We start from the raw sequence: 18983 nt of genomic DNA, 5'->3' as shown, positions 1-18983 counted from the left end.
GCATGCTCATTATAAGTAATAAAAGTTTGTATAATTTTCATTGAGGACGGATTGTAAATCTGAAAACGTTCTAAATTTATGTAACGTGTAATAAAAGTTTGAATATTTTTCAAAACTAATTTTTTCTAACTACTGATGCAGAAAGAAATTGCAAACAAAAAATTAACAGTGTCCCGGACTGATTTTAGCATTTTTATATAAATCTTGTCGTGTTTCTTATAAAATTGGTTCTTTCGCATTCGTTGTTTTTAGCTTAAAACCAAGTGACGGGCAGGAAATTAGCTGGGAAGGTTTATTTATCCGGCCCTCGTTATAAATTATCAGTCTATTATGCGTCCGACAAAAGGTCACTGACGCATTTCAAAAATTTTGCGATTGATAGATGTTGGTAGCATGTCGTTATTTCGATTGCTATATGTATCTGGAATATTCGATGAAAATTCTCCGTAAAATTATATTACGTCACTTGGCAGTTTTCGCGCAAAAAAAATTGATAAAAAAATCTTGGTTGTCCGTTCTTGAATGAATGATTTTCAATTTTGTCGTTAAACAACTATTATTAGACTTAAATGCTGTTTTTTTTTTGTTTAATCTTTCATCTTTTTTCAAATCATAGTACTCAGTTATAGGTTACAACCTTTAATAAGTCACTGGTTGATTTTCATATAAAAAATTGCTCGCGGGCAGGAAAAAGTCTACGGCGGGCCGAAGTTGTTTAAAATAGTTGATGTAATAAGTATGCAAAGTGCTGCTTCCAACTCAAAACGTAATAAAATAAACAATAATAATATATTTCTAATAACTATAAAATCAACAATCTAACGGCAAGCTTTCAGCTTTTTTGTTGGTCTAAAAATGTATTTTAGAGTGAAAAGCACATCGCGGGCCACAATTTTTTAACTCCTGAGTTTCGTGATACTCATGTAATTTAAACAACATCAAAATAGTAGCAGATAATTTGTAGTGGATTGGTCTTGATTAAAACTAAACGCTACCAATCAATCGCATACTTTATTACAGGAGTTGGCAAACTACGATCCGCAAAATCAATTTTTGGTTTATAGCAAAAAACCAACACTAACGCAGTGGAAACAAATTCAGTTTTTTTATTAAAAAAAGTTTTACAAACATGCTTTATTTTTGGTGCATATTTTATGTTTATTACGGAATTACTCTTGTGCAAATTTTGAGTTAAAACTTTTTAAACAGTGCTGTAGTCGTGCGGTGAAGTTCATTATTTATTATTGATGGCGAAAAACATCTCAAGTTATTTTGATAGTGAACGAAATAAATACTGAATAAGAAAACATATGGTAGTTAAAAGCCTTGATTTAAATCTTTAAAATAACAAAATTTTGATTAAAAGATAAAAGTAAAGGTGATATTATACAAGGTAAAAATACCTATTACAAAGGATTGTTAATTTAAAAAACATTTTTGTTATACTATTTAGTCATTACTGAAACTAACATAAGAATTAAAATAACTAGTCTAATAAAACTTTTTCTTTCTTAATAAAGTTATTAAAAAGTAACACAATTTATGTAAAGTATACAAGCGTATTGTTTTCCAAATTAATCTGAACTATTACATAATTTTCTTCTTTGTAGAAGTCTATCATCAGTATAACTGTTTTATTCTTTTTATTAATAAAACACCGTTATAGGTTCAAAAATTGGCTTATTTACAAAGTATAAAAAGTTTCAAGAAAATATTTAATTTATGTCGCAACTAATTTGTCATAAGCTTTTAATCTTCATAACAGGCCAGAAATATATTTGTATGTAACTTTCGAGTTATTTGTTTAAATTACTTGAATATCACGAATCTTAGGAATTGAAAAATTTTGTGAAATTTATCAACATTATTTTTGCTGGTACACGTTCAAAATCCACCCAGTAAAATTCGAGAACCGCTTACCGATCGAGGGTATGGGATAACAGTGATAGTGGAACAATAAGCAAAAAATATATGAAATAAATTGATAAACAAAGAAAATAAAAAAACGGGTGGATTTTGATAATATACCTTTTTGCTTTATACTTCGATTTCTGGAGCATCTAGTATTTCTAAATTGTTTTGCGGGTCAAATTTTCATGCCATAGGGTCGCATCTTAATTAATATGAAAACATGCTCGCGGGCCACAGTTCGCCGATGCCTGACTCTAAATTTGGTACATAACAACAATAAGATACGGATTTCCTGAATCAAAGCAACCCTACAAAACAAGCGCTTCAGTATTTACTTCGACATTTCAAACTCTAAGAATGTTTGTGAAATGTTAGTGTTTTTCAAAATATCCAATACCAACATAACTTTTATTAATTAGATTTTTTTTTTTCAACTTCAAATATTTATTGAGATTTGGCCTTCAGAAAGTGCTGAAATTGATTTGTAGTTTTACATTTCTAGACTGTATTTATTTCTTCATCCAAAACTTTAGTAAAAGTAAAAATGTTACTAAGAAAATCATAGATTTGATAAAATATAATAACACTAAATTTTATTACCAAACATAACTTAGTACACCTTAAAATAGAAAGCTACCAAAAAAAAAACGTTAAACTAGTTAGATTCTTTTACAAGAATAAAAAGCCTTACAACTTTAAAAAGCAACTTAGTATCTTTAAATCCTTTTAATAAAAATAGTAAAGCAGCAACTTTTAAAATGATTGAATGGATTAAATAAAAAAAATCAAAAATAAATATGAACTTACTAAATCATTACTTTTATATTATTAAAAGTATTTATAGATAAACTAAACCTAACAGTTCAATTCATTTTAAAGGTAATGGATTCTCATATTATCATTAATTAATTAATTTTTATAATGAGTTTTGAAATTAAATAATTACATAACGATTTATTTTACACAAAAATAAATCACCCTTTATTTTTTACAATGATTTTATTACACAAAATTGTTTATTCACTTCAAGGGAATTATAGAAAAGTAATAATTGCTTTAATTATACACACACAAATTAAATTTAAATAATTATCACACCAAGCTAGTAACTTAGCTTTTTATTTATTTGTCAATTATTCATAATTATGAAATTGAAAATATAAAACAACTTTTCTTTAATATAGCTGGATATAAGTTTTGTATTACTTTCAAGTAAATTTCTTACGTATTCTAGTGCAAAGATTTAAATGTTGTCAAAACAATTTTAATTTGCAACAAAAAAAATTCTTAATCTAATATGTTTGACCTATGAATAGTTGACTACCACAAAAAAATGGTGACAACTCAAATTTTAATCAGTTAAAATGTCATTACGATGACGACAACCAGTTGAAATGACACTACAATTATGTCGTTGTTTTAGGGGCGGCTTTGGGAACTAAATTGGGGGTAGCAAAAATCACTTGAACGTTTTCAAAAAGATAATATGTTAAAGTTATATTTTATTTCTATTATGTTGAACATTTTTAAATTTTATCTGTAAATACAGTTTCTATTATCTTTAAACACTCAAGTAATATTTGCCACCCCAAGTTGAAACGTCATTACTGCTTAATGCTGTTGTCCCCACTGAATAGTTGAAATGTCAATACCCTCCTGTGCCATTTCCCACAATGGTGACAAATCTCTCAGGTTTTTGACTTGCTTGACAATTTTCTCTACCGTGTAGTCAATTTCCTCCTTAGTGGAGAACCTTCCAATTCCGAATCTGTTGGTGATTATTAGATAAAAATATAAAAAAAACCATGTTTAATAGAATTTGTATTTTTTTATGAAACCAATTTGTTTGTAACTAAATGTAAACTTGTTTTTAAAGTAAAATTTTTTTTTAATTTAAAAAAATGTTTGTCAGTAGAATTCGTTTGACTAGTAAGAGTTTGTTGTAACTTAATTCATTACAATTTATTACTGCTTATTAAAATGACAAAATTTGCATTAAATAATTTAAAAGTTATGAAAAAAGTTTTTTTCATTATAAATATTGATAATTATATTCTAAATGCAAAAGTGGAGTTCTAAAAACAAAAAACTTGTAAAAAAAAATCTTTATAGATCAAAAATACTGCAACCTCTATTTTAATGAAAAATTTAATTATATAATAAAATATTTTTATAGTTGACTACTGTTAGTAATAATTATTAGTAATTAAATCAATATATCTTATACATAATTATATAATATAGTTTAGTTATTTACGGTGAAAAAAATAATTTGTATCTAATACGGTTTGGTATAATAAATACATTTTAATTATTTATATAAGATAATCAATACTTGTTACTTAATATAATATATTTTAGTTGTTCATTATAAAGTTAAATACCTGATACTTGAATGAGCATTATTTGTTATTATTTGTTTATTATAAAAATATTTATTTTTAATACCTGATACTTGAATGAGCATTATTTGTATTTATTTGTTTATTATAAAAATGTTTATTTTTAATACATGATATTAAATGAGCACTATTTGTATTTGTTTGTTTATAATAAAAATATTTATTTTTAATACCTGATACTAGAATGAGCATTAGCATCATCTGATCCGGTTGCTCTCAAAACATACGAGGGTTCCAATGAAGCGGAAGTACAGGCGCTGCCACTAGAGAGCGCCAGATCTCTCACCCCCATCAACAGCGACTCCCCTTCAACGTGGGCGAACGAAAAGTTGACACATCCTGTGAAAATAAAATTCATTATACTTAAACTTATTTAGTTTACTCCCGTTACACCAGGGTAGACCTAGTAAAAAGTAATTAATGTTGATTAAACCTTGCCTGTAAGATACAATTATTATTTAATTAATTTAAATAAAACTGATGGGGATTTTTTAACATCAAACACATGACAGTGCTTTTACCAAGTCTTTTCTAAACTCTTTGGGGAGAAATTTAGAAAATTTAATTTTAACAAACCAGGGTAGCTGTCCTTATGGTCGCCATTCCTCACAACAAGCGGAAGCTGTGATGTGATCTGATGAATCAGATGATCAGACAATTCTCTAACATGCTCCATATCAAAACTCATGTCTGTTTGCGAAATTCGACACGCTTCGCCGAGTCCGACTATCAGTGGGAGGGGTACCGTACCGCTGCGAATTCCTCTCTGTTAAATAATTAAATTATATTGTATGTTGTAATTCCTCTCTAAAAATAATTAATAAATCACATTGTTATTCCTCTCTTTATTAGCTACTGCTATATGTTTGAAAAAAAAAAACAGAAAATTCGTCTTTGTTTAAATATATCCTGTTTTTAATATTATTTTTTACACTTTATGTTTATTATTATATATTTTACTGAGTGCAGGCTTAAAAATAGAGAGGTTCTCAATAATACTTTCCTTATTGAATATTAAATTAATAAAACAACTACCTCTTGCCCACCGCCCGACTGAATCGCCTCAACCCTCACTCTGGGTCGCTTTCTGACGTACAACGCCCCAATACCCTTGGGTCCGTATATTTTGTGACCACTGATGGACATCAGGTCTATCTTCATCTGGTCAACGTCAACTGGGACTTTTCCCACCGCCTGTATAGAAAAAAGTAAAATGTATTTTTTACAGTTTATTGAGTTTATGATTAATGGCTCTTTTCCCATCATTCCAAGGCCTGTATTGATTTTAGTTCAACTTATTGTGGAAAACAACAAGTTTTAAGAAGCTAGTTTATTAGTAAATTAAATAAACTAGCTTCTATTTAAATAAAATATATTAATTAGTTATTACTAATTTATTATATATTAGTAACTGTAAATAAAAAAAGTTATTTCTTAACATCAAGTATTTATACTTTGTGTTACTTTTTACATTTTGCTTAGTGTTGTATGTACAATTTTTATGTTATAGAAAAATTCAGTACAAAATGCATCAATTTAGTAATAAATATAAATAAAGTTTTTATTAAAATTTTTAAATACAAGACAATATTAGGAAAATGTAATAATTTTTTGTTTTTTTAAACTAACACATTACAAAATATTCAACATATAAGTCATATTAGTCATACTAAACAAGCATACCACAACATTTTTTTTTAAATAATGAATTATAATTAAATTTAATTTGTGTTTCAATTGTATAAAAGTAAAGATAAAATAATAATAATTTTTACAACTTCGGTAGACTTAAAAAAACACAAATCAACTTCAATTCGCAAAAAATCAAAATTTTTTATATTATATTTTATGCAACATTTCAAACCTATCATTCTACAAATGTGTAAAACAATATACAGCATAATAAATTATTTTATGACTTATTAAATACAACATAACTATAACCAGTTCCACAACTGTATGGAACATTATATACTAAAAAATACAATTTAATGTTTTCTTTAAATATTAGATTAAGTCTCAGCAGCGTCTATAAAGCAACCGATAAAATAGCAAACAACTTTTCAACTATTTTTAATGAAAATTATTAACCTGAGCAGCATCTACTCTACAAAGCAACAGATAACATAATAAACTACATAAAACACATTTTTTATTATTTTTAATTAAATTTAATACCTGAGCAGCGTCTGTGTGGAAGAATATTTTCTTGCTCCTGCACAATTGACCAATTTCATCTACTGGTTGCTGGACACCAATTTCGTTGTTGACCATCATGATGCTGACCAGTGAAGTGTCTGGTCTGATCGCTTTCTGTAAGTCTTCCATGCATATAAGACCATTTTCCTGTATTACAATTCGTTATTAAGTATATAAAACAGAAGTTTATCGCTTTCTGTAGATCTTCCATGCATATAAGACCATTTTCCTGTTTTAAAAACAGTTAATAAATACTCATTTATATATCTGGTCTTAACACTTTCTTGAAAATCTTTAGCGGTAAACTCAACTTATATTTATACTATAAATAAATAGTTCTTGTAAATTTTCACTCAGAAATTTCTACAGTGCTCTGTAATCAGTCGGATATTCCACTTAATATTATTAAATTTAATATTTTATAGAAAATCTAAATTATTAAAAATGACCAGCTAACATATCTTTACTCAATACATGCTAAAATTCGTTTTTGTTTAAATCTTTTATTTATACGTCACAACACCTTTAACTTATTCTTTTAAATGTCTACTTAGTAAATAATTTTGATTTTATTTCATTACCTGATAAAAAATAGTATTATTTCAAAAACCTTTGTGAAAATGAGTAATTTAAATACTCAAAGTTGCAAATGGTTATTAGACATTGCAAATTAAGGCCATAGGGGGGTGAACCATGATTTTACAAGTTGATCTTATTTTATAGATTTTTTTCTAAGCTTCAAAATGCTTTTTATTGTTTAGAAAAATCGGTTTATTTTTTGAGATATGACCAGTTAAAGTTGGGCCGCATAATAGGTTCCCTATTGGAAGGGAAAACTAAAACAGCAAAAAAAGACTGTTTTATTTAAAATATACCTCCTTCTACATTTTTCAAGCAATCTTCTTCAAACTTTCAGTCTAATCTTTATACAATAACAAAAAAACATTACTTTGGACTTTAAAAAATTTCTGTAAAAATGTTTAAAATATTTTTTTTTTAATTTTTATTTATTTAAATTATTAAAATTCATAAGTAACATTTTTTTCTTTTAATATAAGGAACATTTCCTGGAAATTTGAAGAAGATTGCTTGAAAAATGAAGGTGGTGATAGATTTTTAGTGATTTTTTAAATTTTCGAGAAAATTGACCCCGAAAAATTTGCCGTCCATACATTTGTATCCGAAACTTTTTACACAAAAAAAAATTTTTTTAGTTAAATGAAACTTTTGAATTCTACAAAAACTGGCTCGTAGTTTGTACTTAAAGCATTAATATAAAAGCAAAAGTTAATTTTTGTAAAAAAAGTGTTTTACCTCCCCCCCCCCCCCCTATGGCCTTTAAAACTTCTGATGAAACTAAAATTCTTAAATGCAAAAAAGAGTTTTTACTTTTTGTTGCAACTAATTTCTGAAAATTATAATTTAAATTATTATGATACTTTCTTTTGAAATTAGTTTTCAATTATACTCATGTACATTTATAATTAATTTCAAAATAAACTTACTCCGTTATATTTTACTTCTTTATAATTATAACAAGTATTAAATGGTACAAATATGAAAATAAAAACAGCTGAAACACTATGTGTAATTTTATTATTACGTTTTAATTGTTACTCCCACATAAAAGATTGTTTCATTTTATGTTGCAACAATCTATTCGAAGTTTGAATAAACTTATCTTTAAACTTTAACTGTAAACTTTATAAGTATAAATGATAAAGTATGAGTATTATAAACGATTTATATACCTAGTAAGCTTGTGTATAACAAACTTAAATTTCATTGCATAATTTTTTATTTAAATACACTTATGCACTTTACTTTACTTTTCGTGATAATATTTTAACACGTTTTATTCAAATTTAGATGTGAGTTATAACACTACTTAATAGCATAATACATTTAATTTTTAAATATATTCACCATAAATAATATTAAAACAATAAATAGTTTAAATAAAATGCACAAAACTTTATTTACTATTAAAAAAATTACTTTCATCTCATAAATTTCTTTTGGACATTCATAAATATATAATTATTTAATGTAATAAAATTTTACAGGTAAAATTTTTTAATGATAATTGGTAAAAAAACTAAAGCTTGTTTTAAATCCTTTGCTTAACAAATAACAAAAACTTTTTTTTGCAGCTATAAATAAAAAATTAATCGAAAGTTTTTGATTTTGTTCTGTTTTTGTTTTAACCTTATTACAGGAAATAACATTTTTTTTTTAATGATAAGTGACTATAGAAACTTTTACAAAACTTTTAAATGCATTTTGCTTTTGATGAAAATTGTAAATTAAAAGTACTCGTTATAAAAACATTTTGTAAAGGTTCTAATAAATAATTAAATCAATTCCAAATCAAACCAACTTTAACTGGTAGGTAGGTCACATCAAAACCTTCATTTTCTAAAACTCTACATGAATCCAAAACACATTTATGTTCGATTTGGGTTGTGATAACGTGTTTCTTACTTGATCTGAACAATTTTTATAAATAATTAATAAAAATAAACTAGTTTTACTTTTTACTTCAGATGATTGTAATAAAAAAATTTCGACCTAAACACCCAGATATGAATTATTTATTTTTATTTAGTATTTGTGTTGTTATAACGTGTTTCTTACTTGATCTGAACAATTTTTATAAATAATTAATAAACAATTAATTTATTTATTATTAATTAAAATTATTTTTTATAATTTAGTATTTGTGTAGTTATAACATGTTTCTTACTAGATCTAAGTAATTAAATACACAAAATATTAAAAAATATGTACTTTTGAACTTTTTTTGTGTATTCTTAAGAGACATACATGTTTGTAAGTTTTAAACAGAAAAAAATAATTTAGTAATAAGTCTCATAAGTTTTATTTATGGCAATTTAAACTATAAAAACTAGTTTTATTAGTATATTTCATCCACAGACAATTTTAACATTTAAATATATCTTATAAGTACCATAAACCCAAAAATTTAATAGTTTTAAATTCACAATAAGTAAATGTTCATAAATTAATCAGTAGCAAAACAAATTAAACTTAACTTTATCATGTGTAATGTAGTTGAACAAAAAAAAATTCTTCAAAACTTTAAGATAAATAATATAAAACTAACTTGTAGAATCTGGCTACACCTTTTACAGAAATATTATTTGATTCGGTTGCCCCACTGGTAAACACTATTTCTTTTGGGTCGGCCTAAAGATAAATATTTGTGTTTATGTTGTATTAAACTAAAATGTTTATTTATTGCAAACTTTTTATAGTTAATTTTACAATTGATATATTGCAGTATTTGTATGTAAACTTTTTAAGTCTAAATGGTTTAGGTATTAAAATATTGAGTTCAATCATGAATGAATTACAATTACAGTATTTTATTTTCAAAAAGTTTGTGATATAAACAGGATTGCCACTCTGTAAGTCAAAAAAATTTCCTTGAGTAACTTTAAACTGTCCTGAGTCACCCAGAGTTTTTTCAAAACTTTAAAAATATGTGAAAAGTTTTCAAAATTAATCAAAATCATGTTATTCAACAAAACTGATTATAAAAAAATAAAATATTGAAACTAAACCAACTAAATTTATTTTAAAATCTATAAAAAAATGGCCTAAGATTTTTAGACATTTTTCAAATATCCAGAGTTTTATAAGAAAAACCAAACTGGCTTAAGTCATACTGAGTTGTAAAAAAATCAATATAGTCTGAGTTATAGTGAGGTTACAAAATCTCAAATTGTCCTGAATTATCCTGATTGTGTGGCAACCCTTTTGTTGCTATAATAATAATTGTCATTGTTACAAAATACTTTATTTTAATTTATAACAACTTAATTTGTAATTTATTTTATACTGAAAAAAAAGTTTTTTTTTTCAGTAGAAAACTTCAACTACATATCAGTGCGTAAGCTAAAACATCTCAACTAATTAATGTTGAGTATTCATTACAAGTTTGCTTAGTATTTGTAATAAGTTGTAGAATATTAAAAACTTATTAACATAAACTAATTTGTTTCCTTCAGATAGTTTGTATACTTAAAAAAGTTTATATATATCTTACTAAGATCAGCAACATATTTTCTACTATAGACAATATATTACTATCATTATTTATTTTATAATAACCTTGATTAAATCAGCAACTTTTTAATATGTTCTACATACAAAAGTACTTATATTCAAAATTCTTATAAATACCTTGATTAAATCAGCAACTTTCTAATATGTTCTACATACAAAAATATTTATATTCAAAACTTTTATAAATACCTTGATTAAATCAGCAACTTTCTAATATGTTCTACATACAAATGTATTTATAAAACTTTATATTCAAAACTTTTATAAATACCTTGATTAAATCAGCAATTTTCAAATATGTTTTACATACAAATATATCACTATTATTATTTATTTTTATAAATACCTTGATTAAATCAGCAATTTTCAAATATGTTTTACATACATAAATATATTTATATTCAAAACTTTTATAAATACCTTGATTAAATCAGCAACTTGCTTCCTGGCATGTTCCACAGCGTCTTCGGCTTGCCATCCGAACGCATGAGTTCTCGAGTGAGGGTTTCCGTAATACGTTGTTTGGTAAGGCATCATTTTGTCTAACACACGCGGATCTAGGGGGGTTGTTGCCTATTGTGAAATTTATATATTTTTTAAAAATGAAGTAAAACATTCATTTAGTAAGTATGTTTAAATTAAGACATAGCTGACAATTCGTGTCTAGAGAAAATAAAATAGGTAAAGAATTAAGATTTTGTTGTTGCCTAGGAAATTCATTCGAATTAAAAATACTGTATGTTTAACTAATTAACATTATTGTCTGAAAAAACAGCTATTTATAAAATAAATATAAATAAATAAAATATGTTATGAATAAAGTTGTTGCCTATTGAGAAATGGAGAAAATAGATCAAAAGATATAATGATAAAAAATTACAGTATTATTGTTAGGGCATAAAGAGATTGACTTTTCAAACAGCTGTAGCTCGACTAAATAAACATTTGCACTTCAATTAGAAATAAAACTAAATTAAAAAGAAGATTACAATTAAAATAGATGTTTTATATTATAAACTTAAAACTTTTTTTACTGTGATTGAATTTATGTTGTCTAATACACAGAAAACTATTGATTTCAAAAAAAAACCTAATGAGATTATTTTTTGTTTTATGAAACTAAAACATTAAGTAAGATGTTTTTATTGCCAGAAATGAAAGTTTAAACTGAAGAAATATCTGTGGTGAACTAAACTAAAATTAGTAACATAGTCTTTATTTAAGTCAAATGGAAACTATTATACAATGTTATTGCCTGAAGAAAATTAACATATGATGATAAGAATACTACTTTCTTTAGTTTATCAAACTATAATGTTGAGCTGAGAATTTTAAACTAATGAATGGCAAATTATTGATATAAAACTAAAACTTAAACTAAATCTAAAACCACTGAAATAATAATAACATTATTTTTTGAGAATTCTGCAAAATTTTATGGATTTGTGACCAACTATTATCTATTTATTTCTCTATAAAAGAGTTAAGAATTATCTTTTTAACTACATTATTCAATTACTGCATTAAAAAAATATGGTAGTTACAATTTGAAAATAAGTAAATCAATTAATTATTTAAAACTTTTTTTTTATTACATTTAACCAGCTAAACATGAAGTAGGTTTATGTAACATAAAATAAATTTCAAACACAAAGTTTATTTAACAGTATATATTGTAAAGAACTAAACAATGCAGAAAGTTGTAATAAACAATTACTTTTTTAATTGTATTGCTTTAGAACTATTACAAACAGGGCTGCGACTCTTTGAAAAAAAAAATCAAAAAACAATGATTTCAAAAATCGAAAATTGAATAAGTATGAACTAAGAGCTGAAAAAAAAAACTGTTAATCAAGCTAAAATACCAAATTAATAAAAAAAGACGAAACAAAACATGGTTTTAATAAAAATGAAAATTTTAAATTAAAAAAAAAATAGCTTTAATATTAAAGAAAACAGTTAAAATAACTTGAGTTTTTAAAAAATATCTAAACTACTCTGAATTTTGCAAAAACAACTCAAACAAGCCAGAATTTTTTTTATTTCAAACTAGCTTGAATAAACTGAGTATGTGGCAATCCTGACCATACACTCTACATTAAAAAACAAATAGGTTAATACTTCTTACTTAATGTTCAATATTTTTACCAATCTGAAAGAATTATAAAAAGTAGTTACTAGTATAATTAGGGGCAGCCCTGTGAGATGGACAAAACTAAGTGAATTATATTTTGAACTTTACCAGCAGCTTTTTTACAACTTTAAAAATTTTTCAAAACTTTTGAGATTTAAGCGTTCTACAAAATGTAATTAGTCCCCTATGGCATCAAGTATAACAAGTTTGTGTATCAAATTCATAATATTTTCCACTAGTTTTAAAGAGTTAAAAATTATACATTATTGCTTTTATAACAAAATAATCTAAATTATGTTCTCAACTAAACTTATTTTTAAGTAGTTATAAACTTGATACAATTAGCTATTGAGATAACTATATATAAACTGTTAAGAAAGCTTTTGAAAGCAACTTACTAAAATATTTTGTAGAAGCAAAATATCAAAAATTGTGTATTAATAATGCATAATATAAAAGAATTCTAACTTACTTATATTATTTAACATCTAAACAACAACTACAAAACAAACATGTGAGTAACAGGTCTAAAATTGCTTTTAATTACTAACAATTTTTAAATATAAATCATTTGGCAATATTTTATTAATTTGTGAGTACATGTATCTCAAGTTATATATTAATAAAGTTAAAAGTTTATTAATATTTTACCTGTGAATCCATGTAAACAGGTCTGAAGTTGGGGTCCCAGTCTCCAAGACCCTTGTTCTGACTGGCCTCTCCAATGCTCTTATGAACCAACTGTTCACTGCTTGACTGAAACCTTTTAACTAGATTTTTTGACTGGTTCACCAGCATGCTATGTTTTTTAAATATTTTGTCCATTATTTATTGTTGCTAGTTCCTGAGATGTTTAAAAGTTTTAAAAGTTCAACAGAATTTGCTTAAAGTAAAATTTATTACATACATTGAGAACAATACAGTAGTACAATAGTTTATAAAAAGAGGTTTATAACAAGTAAATCTTAATAAAATTATCTAATAGTTATTGAATAAGTTCTTTTTGTTTAACAAATACATGATCAAAAAAACACAGTTCTTATTTATTTTGGTCCAAGCATGTTCTCTGGTTTGACCCATTCATCAAACTGCTCTTCAGTCAGAATTTCCAGCTCAATAGCCGACTGCTTCAGAGTCAGGTTCTTCTTGTGGGCATTCTTGGCAATCTTGGCTGCCTTGTCGTAGCCAATATGGGGGTTCAAAGCAGTCACCAACATCAGAGACTCATACAGGAGGTCATTGATCTTCTCACGGTTGGCCACAATGCCGTCAACGCAGTTTGTTGTGAAGGACACGCAAGCATCTCCAATCAGCCTGCTTGACCTCAAAACATTTGAGACCATCATGGGTTTGAACACGTTCAGCTCAAAGTGGCCGTTTGACCCGCCAACAGACACGGCAACGTGGTTGCCCATGACCTGGGCACACACCATGGTGATGGCCTCACACTGGGTAGGGTTCACCTTTCCAGGCATGATGCTGCTTCCTGGCTCGTTTTCAGGAAGGGAGAGCTCTCCAAGACCGCACCTGGGACCTGAACCGAGGAACCTGATGTCGTTGGCAATCTTCATGATGGAGCAGGCCACTGTGTTGAGAGCCCCGCTGACTTCCACAAGGGCATCATGGGCAGCAAGTGCTTCAAACTTGTTGGGGGCAGTGACAAAGGGAAGGCCGGTTTCTGCAGCAACGTTTTCAGCCACCTTCTCAGCAAACCCAATCCTGGTGTTGAGACCGGTACCAACAGCAGTGCCACCCGCTGCAAGTTCATACAACCTAGGCATGCAAGCTTCCACCCTGGCAATGCCGTTCTTCAGCTGCTGGACGTACCCACCAAACTCCTGGCCCAGTGTCAATGGGGTAGCGTCCTGGGTGTGGGTCCTGCCAATCTTTATGATGTCATCAAACTCCCTTGCTTTCTTCTCCAAAGCGTCCTTGAGCGTCTGCAGTCCTGGGATAAGCGTCTGAGTGAGAGACCGGGCCACTGCAATGTGCATGGCTGTTGGGTAGGTATCATTTGAACTCTGGCTCTTGTTGACGTGGTCGTTAGGGTGGACCGGGTCCTTGGAGCCTAACTCTCCACCCAGAAGCTCAATGGACCTGTTGGCAAGGACCTCATTGACGTTCATGTTGGACTGGGTGCCACTGCCAGTTTGCCAGATGACCAGAGGGAAGTGTGAGTCCAGTTTGCCGGCAACCACCTCATCAGCTGCCTTTTTGATGGTCTCTGCAATGTTGGCGTCCAAGCCAAACTGCTTGTTTGCCTCAGCAGCCGACTTCTTCAAAATGGCAAAAGCGTGGATGACCTCAATCGGCATCTGTTCACTTGGACCACCAATTTTGAAGTTCATCATCGACCTGTTATTTGTGTTTGTTTAAGTATATTTTTAGTTAATTTTAATTAAAACTATGATAACTTGTGTTTAGAAGATTTTTGATTTATATTAAACTTGTGTTAAAATGTGCATGAATTTATTTTTACTGTTTTTATTGGTAATTACCTAGGATGATGTCACACCAATATCAAACTGAAAACATATTATATTTGATGTCTTTTTTTACCATAATTATATGCTAAAAATCAATGTTTTAAGCCTACTATATTTAATCTAAAAAGATACTTTGTTTTAAACAAGCTTTATAAATCCATAGTAAGAATTAAACTTAACTTTGATTAACTAAAAAATTTAGTTGAATTTATATTGTAATCAATTTAAAGGTATTAATATAATTGCTTTATATTGTCAAATAAAAGCATCTAAATATAGAAGTTTTATTTGTTTATGATAAATAAGTTTAATTTATCTATAAATTTATAACATACAAATTTTTAGCAGAAAAATATGGTTGAAAATGAAATTGAACCTAATATATTTTCAGTTTGATATTGGTGCAACATCATCATAGGTAATTATCTTTTTTTTTGCAGAGTTTAATAATTTTTACTAGTTTTAGACTATATATTAGTTTAGTATATAAAACTTAGAAGTGTATTATTATGATTTTAGTTTTAAAACTTTTACAAGAGTTGTTACACCAATTAATTTAAATTAAAACATTCTTTGTTAATATAAATTTTAAGTGTTAATGTATTATATTTATAAAAGTGTAAGCTTTGTCAACAACTGATTGTTCACTCTGGTGACAGTGATATCATGGTTGGATTGTTCATGTGATTTTTGTTGTAGCACTGGTGAACAATTGCTTGTGGATTTAAGCTTTATGGTTTTCCTATACTTTGTGGTTTTTATTGTGGCATTTATTGTGGTTTTTAAAAGTAATCTGTTTTGTGCAAATAGGTTCTTTGTGCACAAGGTCTTAGGACTAAATATTTGAGCGTCTTTTTTATTGTTCAATAAACTATAATAAACTATTATTAAGATTTTAGCCTTGTTAATGTTCTCCAAATTGCTTGCCACCAATGTTTTTCAACTTGCTTGAAAAATATTTTTTGTTTTTATCTACTTTTTTGTTAATTATAAGTTTTAATGGGGCAGGTAAAACTAAACATGATGTAACAAAATTGCTTTGTGCAGAAAACGTTTATAGTTTCAATGGATAGAGCATGAGACTGGGTGATTTTTACCATTAAAAACAAAAAAAAAATTCAAATATAATTTAAAAACCTGGCAGTTTGGGCCCCATAGTACTTGTTTGCTGGCACATTTAAGTCGCCAAAACTGTCTGTTTCAACTCTGAAATCGTCTGCGCTTCCTAGCTTGTGAGACATGGTCAGCAGTCTTTGGGAGCTTTGGATCAATTGTTTTGATTTCAATGCTGACTTAGCAGAAGAAATGAGACTCATAATTCAAAATTTTTGGCCAAAACTGGAGCAACAGCACAAGCTTGTGTGGAAATTCACTGCAATTTCAAGATCAATAAGAAACGAAGGCCGAAAATGGCTTCTTTTGAAGCGTGCAATTTTTTGGTATTTCAAAATTAAATGCAATTTAAAATAGTATAGTAGCTCAGAAAGTATAAATTAAAATAAATCATTGTAATTTAGAAAAGTTTTGCAGTTACTTTCTATTTATTTAGTAATACTTTTTTGTATTAAATAAATTATTAGAGAAAAAATAAGCCGCTAATTTATTGCCAGCTCATTTGTAAAGTTATAAACCTTTTTTTTTTAAACTACAGAAAGTATTCCAAAATTATATATAACATTCTTTTTGACTTGTCTATACTGAACTAATAAAAAGCGAGCAAAGTTCTTTAAAATCCTATACTTTTATAATATTATTTTTCAGATAATTTTAATTGTGTAATTTTATTAAAGTTAGAGGTTGCTTTTAATTAAAATCTATGTTTGTGAAACATATCAAAGATTTCTTTTTCTTAAAAATAAGAATAATAGTATCAATATTTGTGCTATAAATTCATTTTTTATCATAAACATGTTTCTAATTAATACGCTGCAATAACTTACATTTTTCATTGTTTAAACTCGGAATAATTATTAAGAGAATATTAAGAACTAGACAACAATGACCATAAATGGAAGCGATTTCTTAAAGCACCCAAATGAGCCAATGAGAAACGAGGGTTAATTACTGATTAAACATTTCATAAACAGCATAAAATACATTTTATGTGTGCAGCAGTTAGTGCTTTTTATGTAGTTGAGAGAAGGAACTACTCAAAGAGTTCTTAACTAGAACTTATTTGTGTTTACTTGTTGTAGGTATTGTTAAAAATATAGAGTCAATATTTTAAATTGTATGTTAATAGCTTTAAATTTTTTGAGTTAAACTTAAATGTTTGCTAGTTAATTAAACCTTTAATAGTTTATTGCTCACTAAAAGTTTTTATTCAATTTTTTTTTACTTAATTGTTTTATGTCTTTTGAAATAGATATAAATAGTTGCTATTTTTTAAGCTTAGTTTAATGTCCTGGACAAACCAAGTGGTGGGCGACTCGGTAGCCGAAAGATTTTTGTACACCAGGTCCAAATACTTTGAGCGCTTTTATTTGTCGTTCAATAAAGAGTATATAATATTAAGTTTGCACTCTTGCCAAGTGATTTATAAAAGTTTCAAAAGTAGTTTATATTTTTGAAATACATATTTTGTAGTAGTGTTTTGTGATTTTTTTATAATAGATACTTTGTCGAAACTGTCTTGTCTAATTTTAATAAAGTATTCTCGAATAGAATCTAGCATTTATAAGATATAATAAAATAAGGTAAAACTTGATTATGATGAGTAGTACCAATAAATTAAGTGTACCACAATCCACAATTTATAACGTATTAGTTAAGAGCAATACTTTTACAAAGGAATATTTCTGAAAAATTAATACTTAATAGAGATAATTTTGTTATAAATTAAAATTTCATACTCGATTTATTTTAGGCAATAAACTCGTCGCCTGAATTATCTGTGTTATGCCTGATTCAGCATAACACACATCTACTAAAAGTACTGCCAATTTTGACATTATACTTGTACACCAGTTTTTCATAGTTTGTAAGTTTAAAATGTTTGTAGCTAAGTTTGTATGCCACTATTGCATGAGTTCAACTGTTTCTCTTTTCAATTTTCTGTGAACCGGAAAAGTGTGTAGTTGTTTTTGCTTAAAACTTACCTTAGTATAGCTAATTAATGAATATCCCTAGTTAAAAAGATGATCGAGCTATTTTTACTGTTTTGTAACCTGTGATTTAGTTTTTACTTCTGAAAATTTTTACTAAACAAAAAAAACTAAAATAGTTTTTTGACAAAGTTTACAATTATAGTTTAAATTTATAGTAAACTGTGATAAAAGCGTATTTAATAATGTATTTAGCTGTAAAAAACAGATATTTTAGTTTAATAGGTAAAATAACATTAAATGACATAGTTTTTGTATCTACTTAAATTTATGCTAAAAACTATTCGATTAATTTAATTTTTAATATTTTACAAATAAAGCTAATTTATTAAAAAACTCATATACTTTATGACTGACAATATTGCTAAAAAACGGTTATTAAATGTAACATTTTTTTATAATAGTATAAAAAAACTTCAAATCTAGTATGCTAAGAACTTATTCCTGTAGAAAATAATCAAAATATTTTTGTTTTTAAATTAACTTAAACGTATAATTATTGTATGGAAACAAAGCTTGTCAGATTTTAAACTAAATAATTTTGCTTGTTGTAAAGCATCTTTACAATGAAAATTCAACTTAATTAGAAAATAAAACAAAGTTTAAAATTGTTACATATAAGTAAGTTTAGTTTTAAAAGTGTCAGCTGATGTTG

General features: G+C 27.0%; 2 protein-coding genes across 2 annotated transcripts; both read right to left on the bottom strand.

Annotated features, from left to right (window-relative positions):
• Positions 1-2927: 2927 nt before the first annotated feature.
• Positions 2928-13600, bottom strand: LOC145838564 (cysteine desulfurase-like). Its single transcript, XM_082946182.1, has 9 exons — positions 13390-13600; positions 11025-11177; positions 9640-9722; positions 8893-9001; positions 6492-6659; positions 5349-5507; positions 4890-5079; positions 4487-4652; positions 2928-3679 (listed from the first exon to the last, which is right to left on the bottom strand). The coding sequence occupies exons 1-9, from the start codon at positions 13561-13563 to the stop codon at positions 3523-3525; spliced, it is 1359 nt and encodes a 452-aa protein (XP_082802308.1). The 5' UTR covers positions 13564-13600; the 3' UTR covers positions 2928-3522.
• A 43-nt stretch (positions 13601-13643) lies between these two features.
• Positions 13644-16578, bottom strand: LOC145838563 (fumarate hydratase, mitochondrial-like). Its single transcript, XM_082946181.1, has 2 exons — positions 16362-16578; positions 13644-15093 (listed from the first exon to the last, which is right to left on the bottom strand). Exons 1-2 carry the CDS (start codon positions 16538-16540, stop codon positions 13782-13784), a joined length of 1491 nt encoding a protein of 496 aa, XP_082802307.1. The 5' UTR covers positions 16541-16578; the 3' UTR covers positions 13644-13781.
• Between the last annotated feature and the right edge of the window lie 2405 nt (positions 16579-18983).

This window comes from Thalia democratica, chromosome 6, assembly GCF_965202585.1.
Source record: "Thalia democratica chromosome 6, ktThaDemo2.hap1.1, whole genome shotgun sequence".
Taxonomy (NCBI): domain Eukaryota; kingdom Metazoa; phylum Chordata; class Thaliacea; order Salpida; family Salpidae; genus Thalia; species Thalia democratica.
Note: the sequence above shows the minus strand (reverse complement) of the source record. Positions and strands in the feature narration are given on the sequence as shown.

Bases quoted from the DNA above. Each gene is read 5' to 3' on its own strand.
- LOC145838564 (XM_082946182.1), bottom strand. From the start codon at position 13,563: ATGGACAAAATATTTAAAAAACATAGCATGCTGGTGAACCAGTCAAAA. The intron at 9,723-11,024 runs GTATTTATAAAA...ATTTATCTTTAG, and splicing joins AAGTTGCTGATTTAATCAAG to GCCGACCCAAAAGAAATAGT. The intron at 5,080-5,348 runs GTAGTTGTTTTA...ATTATTTAACAG, and splicing joins AGTCGGGCGGTGGGCAAGAG to AGAGGAATTCGCAGCGGTAC.
- LOC145838563 (XM_082946181.1), bottom strand. From the start codon at position 16,540: ATGAGTCTCATTTCTTCTGCTAAGTCAGCATTGAAATCAAAACAATTG. The intron at 15,094-16,361 runs GTTTTTAAATTA...CACAAATAACAG, and splicing joins TATGGGGCCCAAACTGCCAG to GTCGATGATGAACTTCAAAA.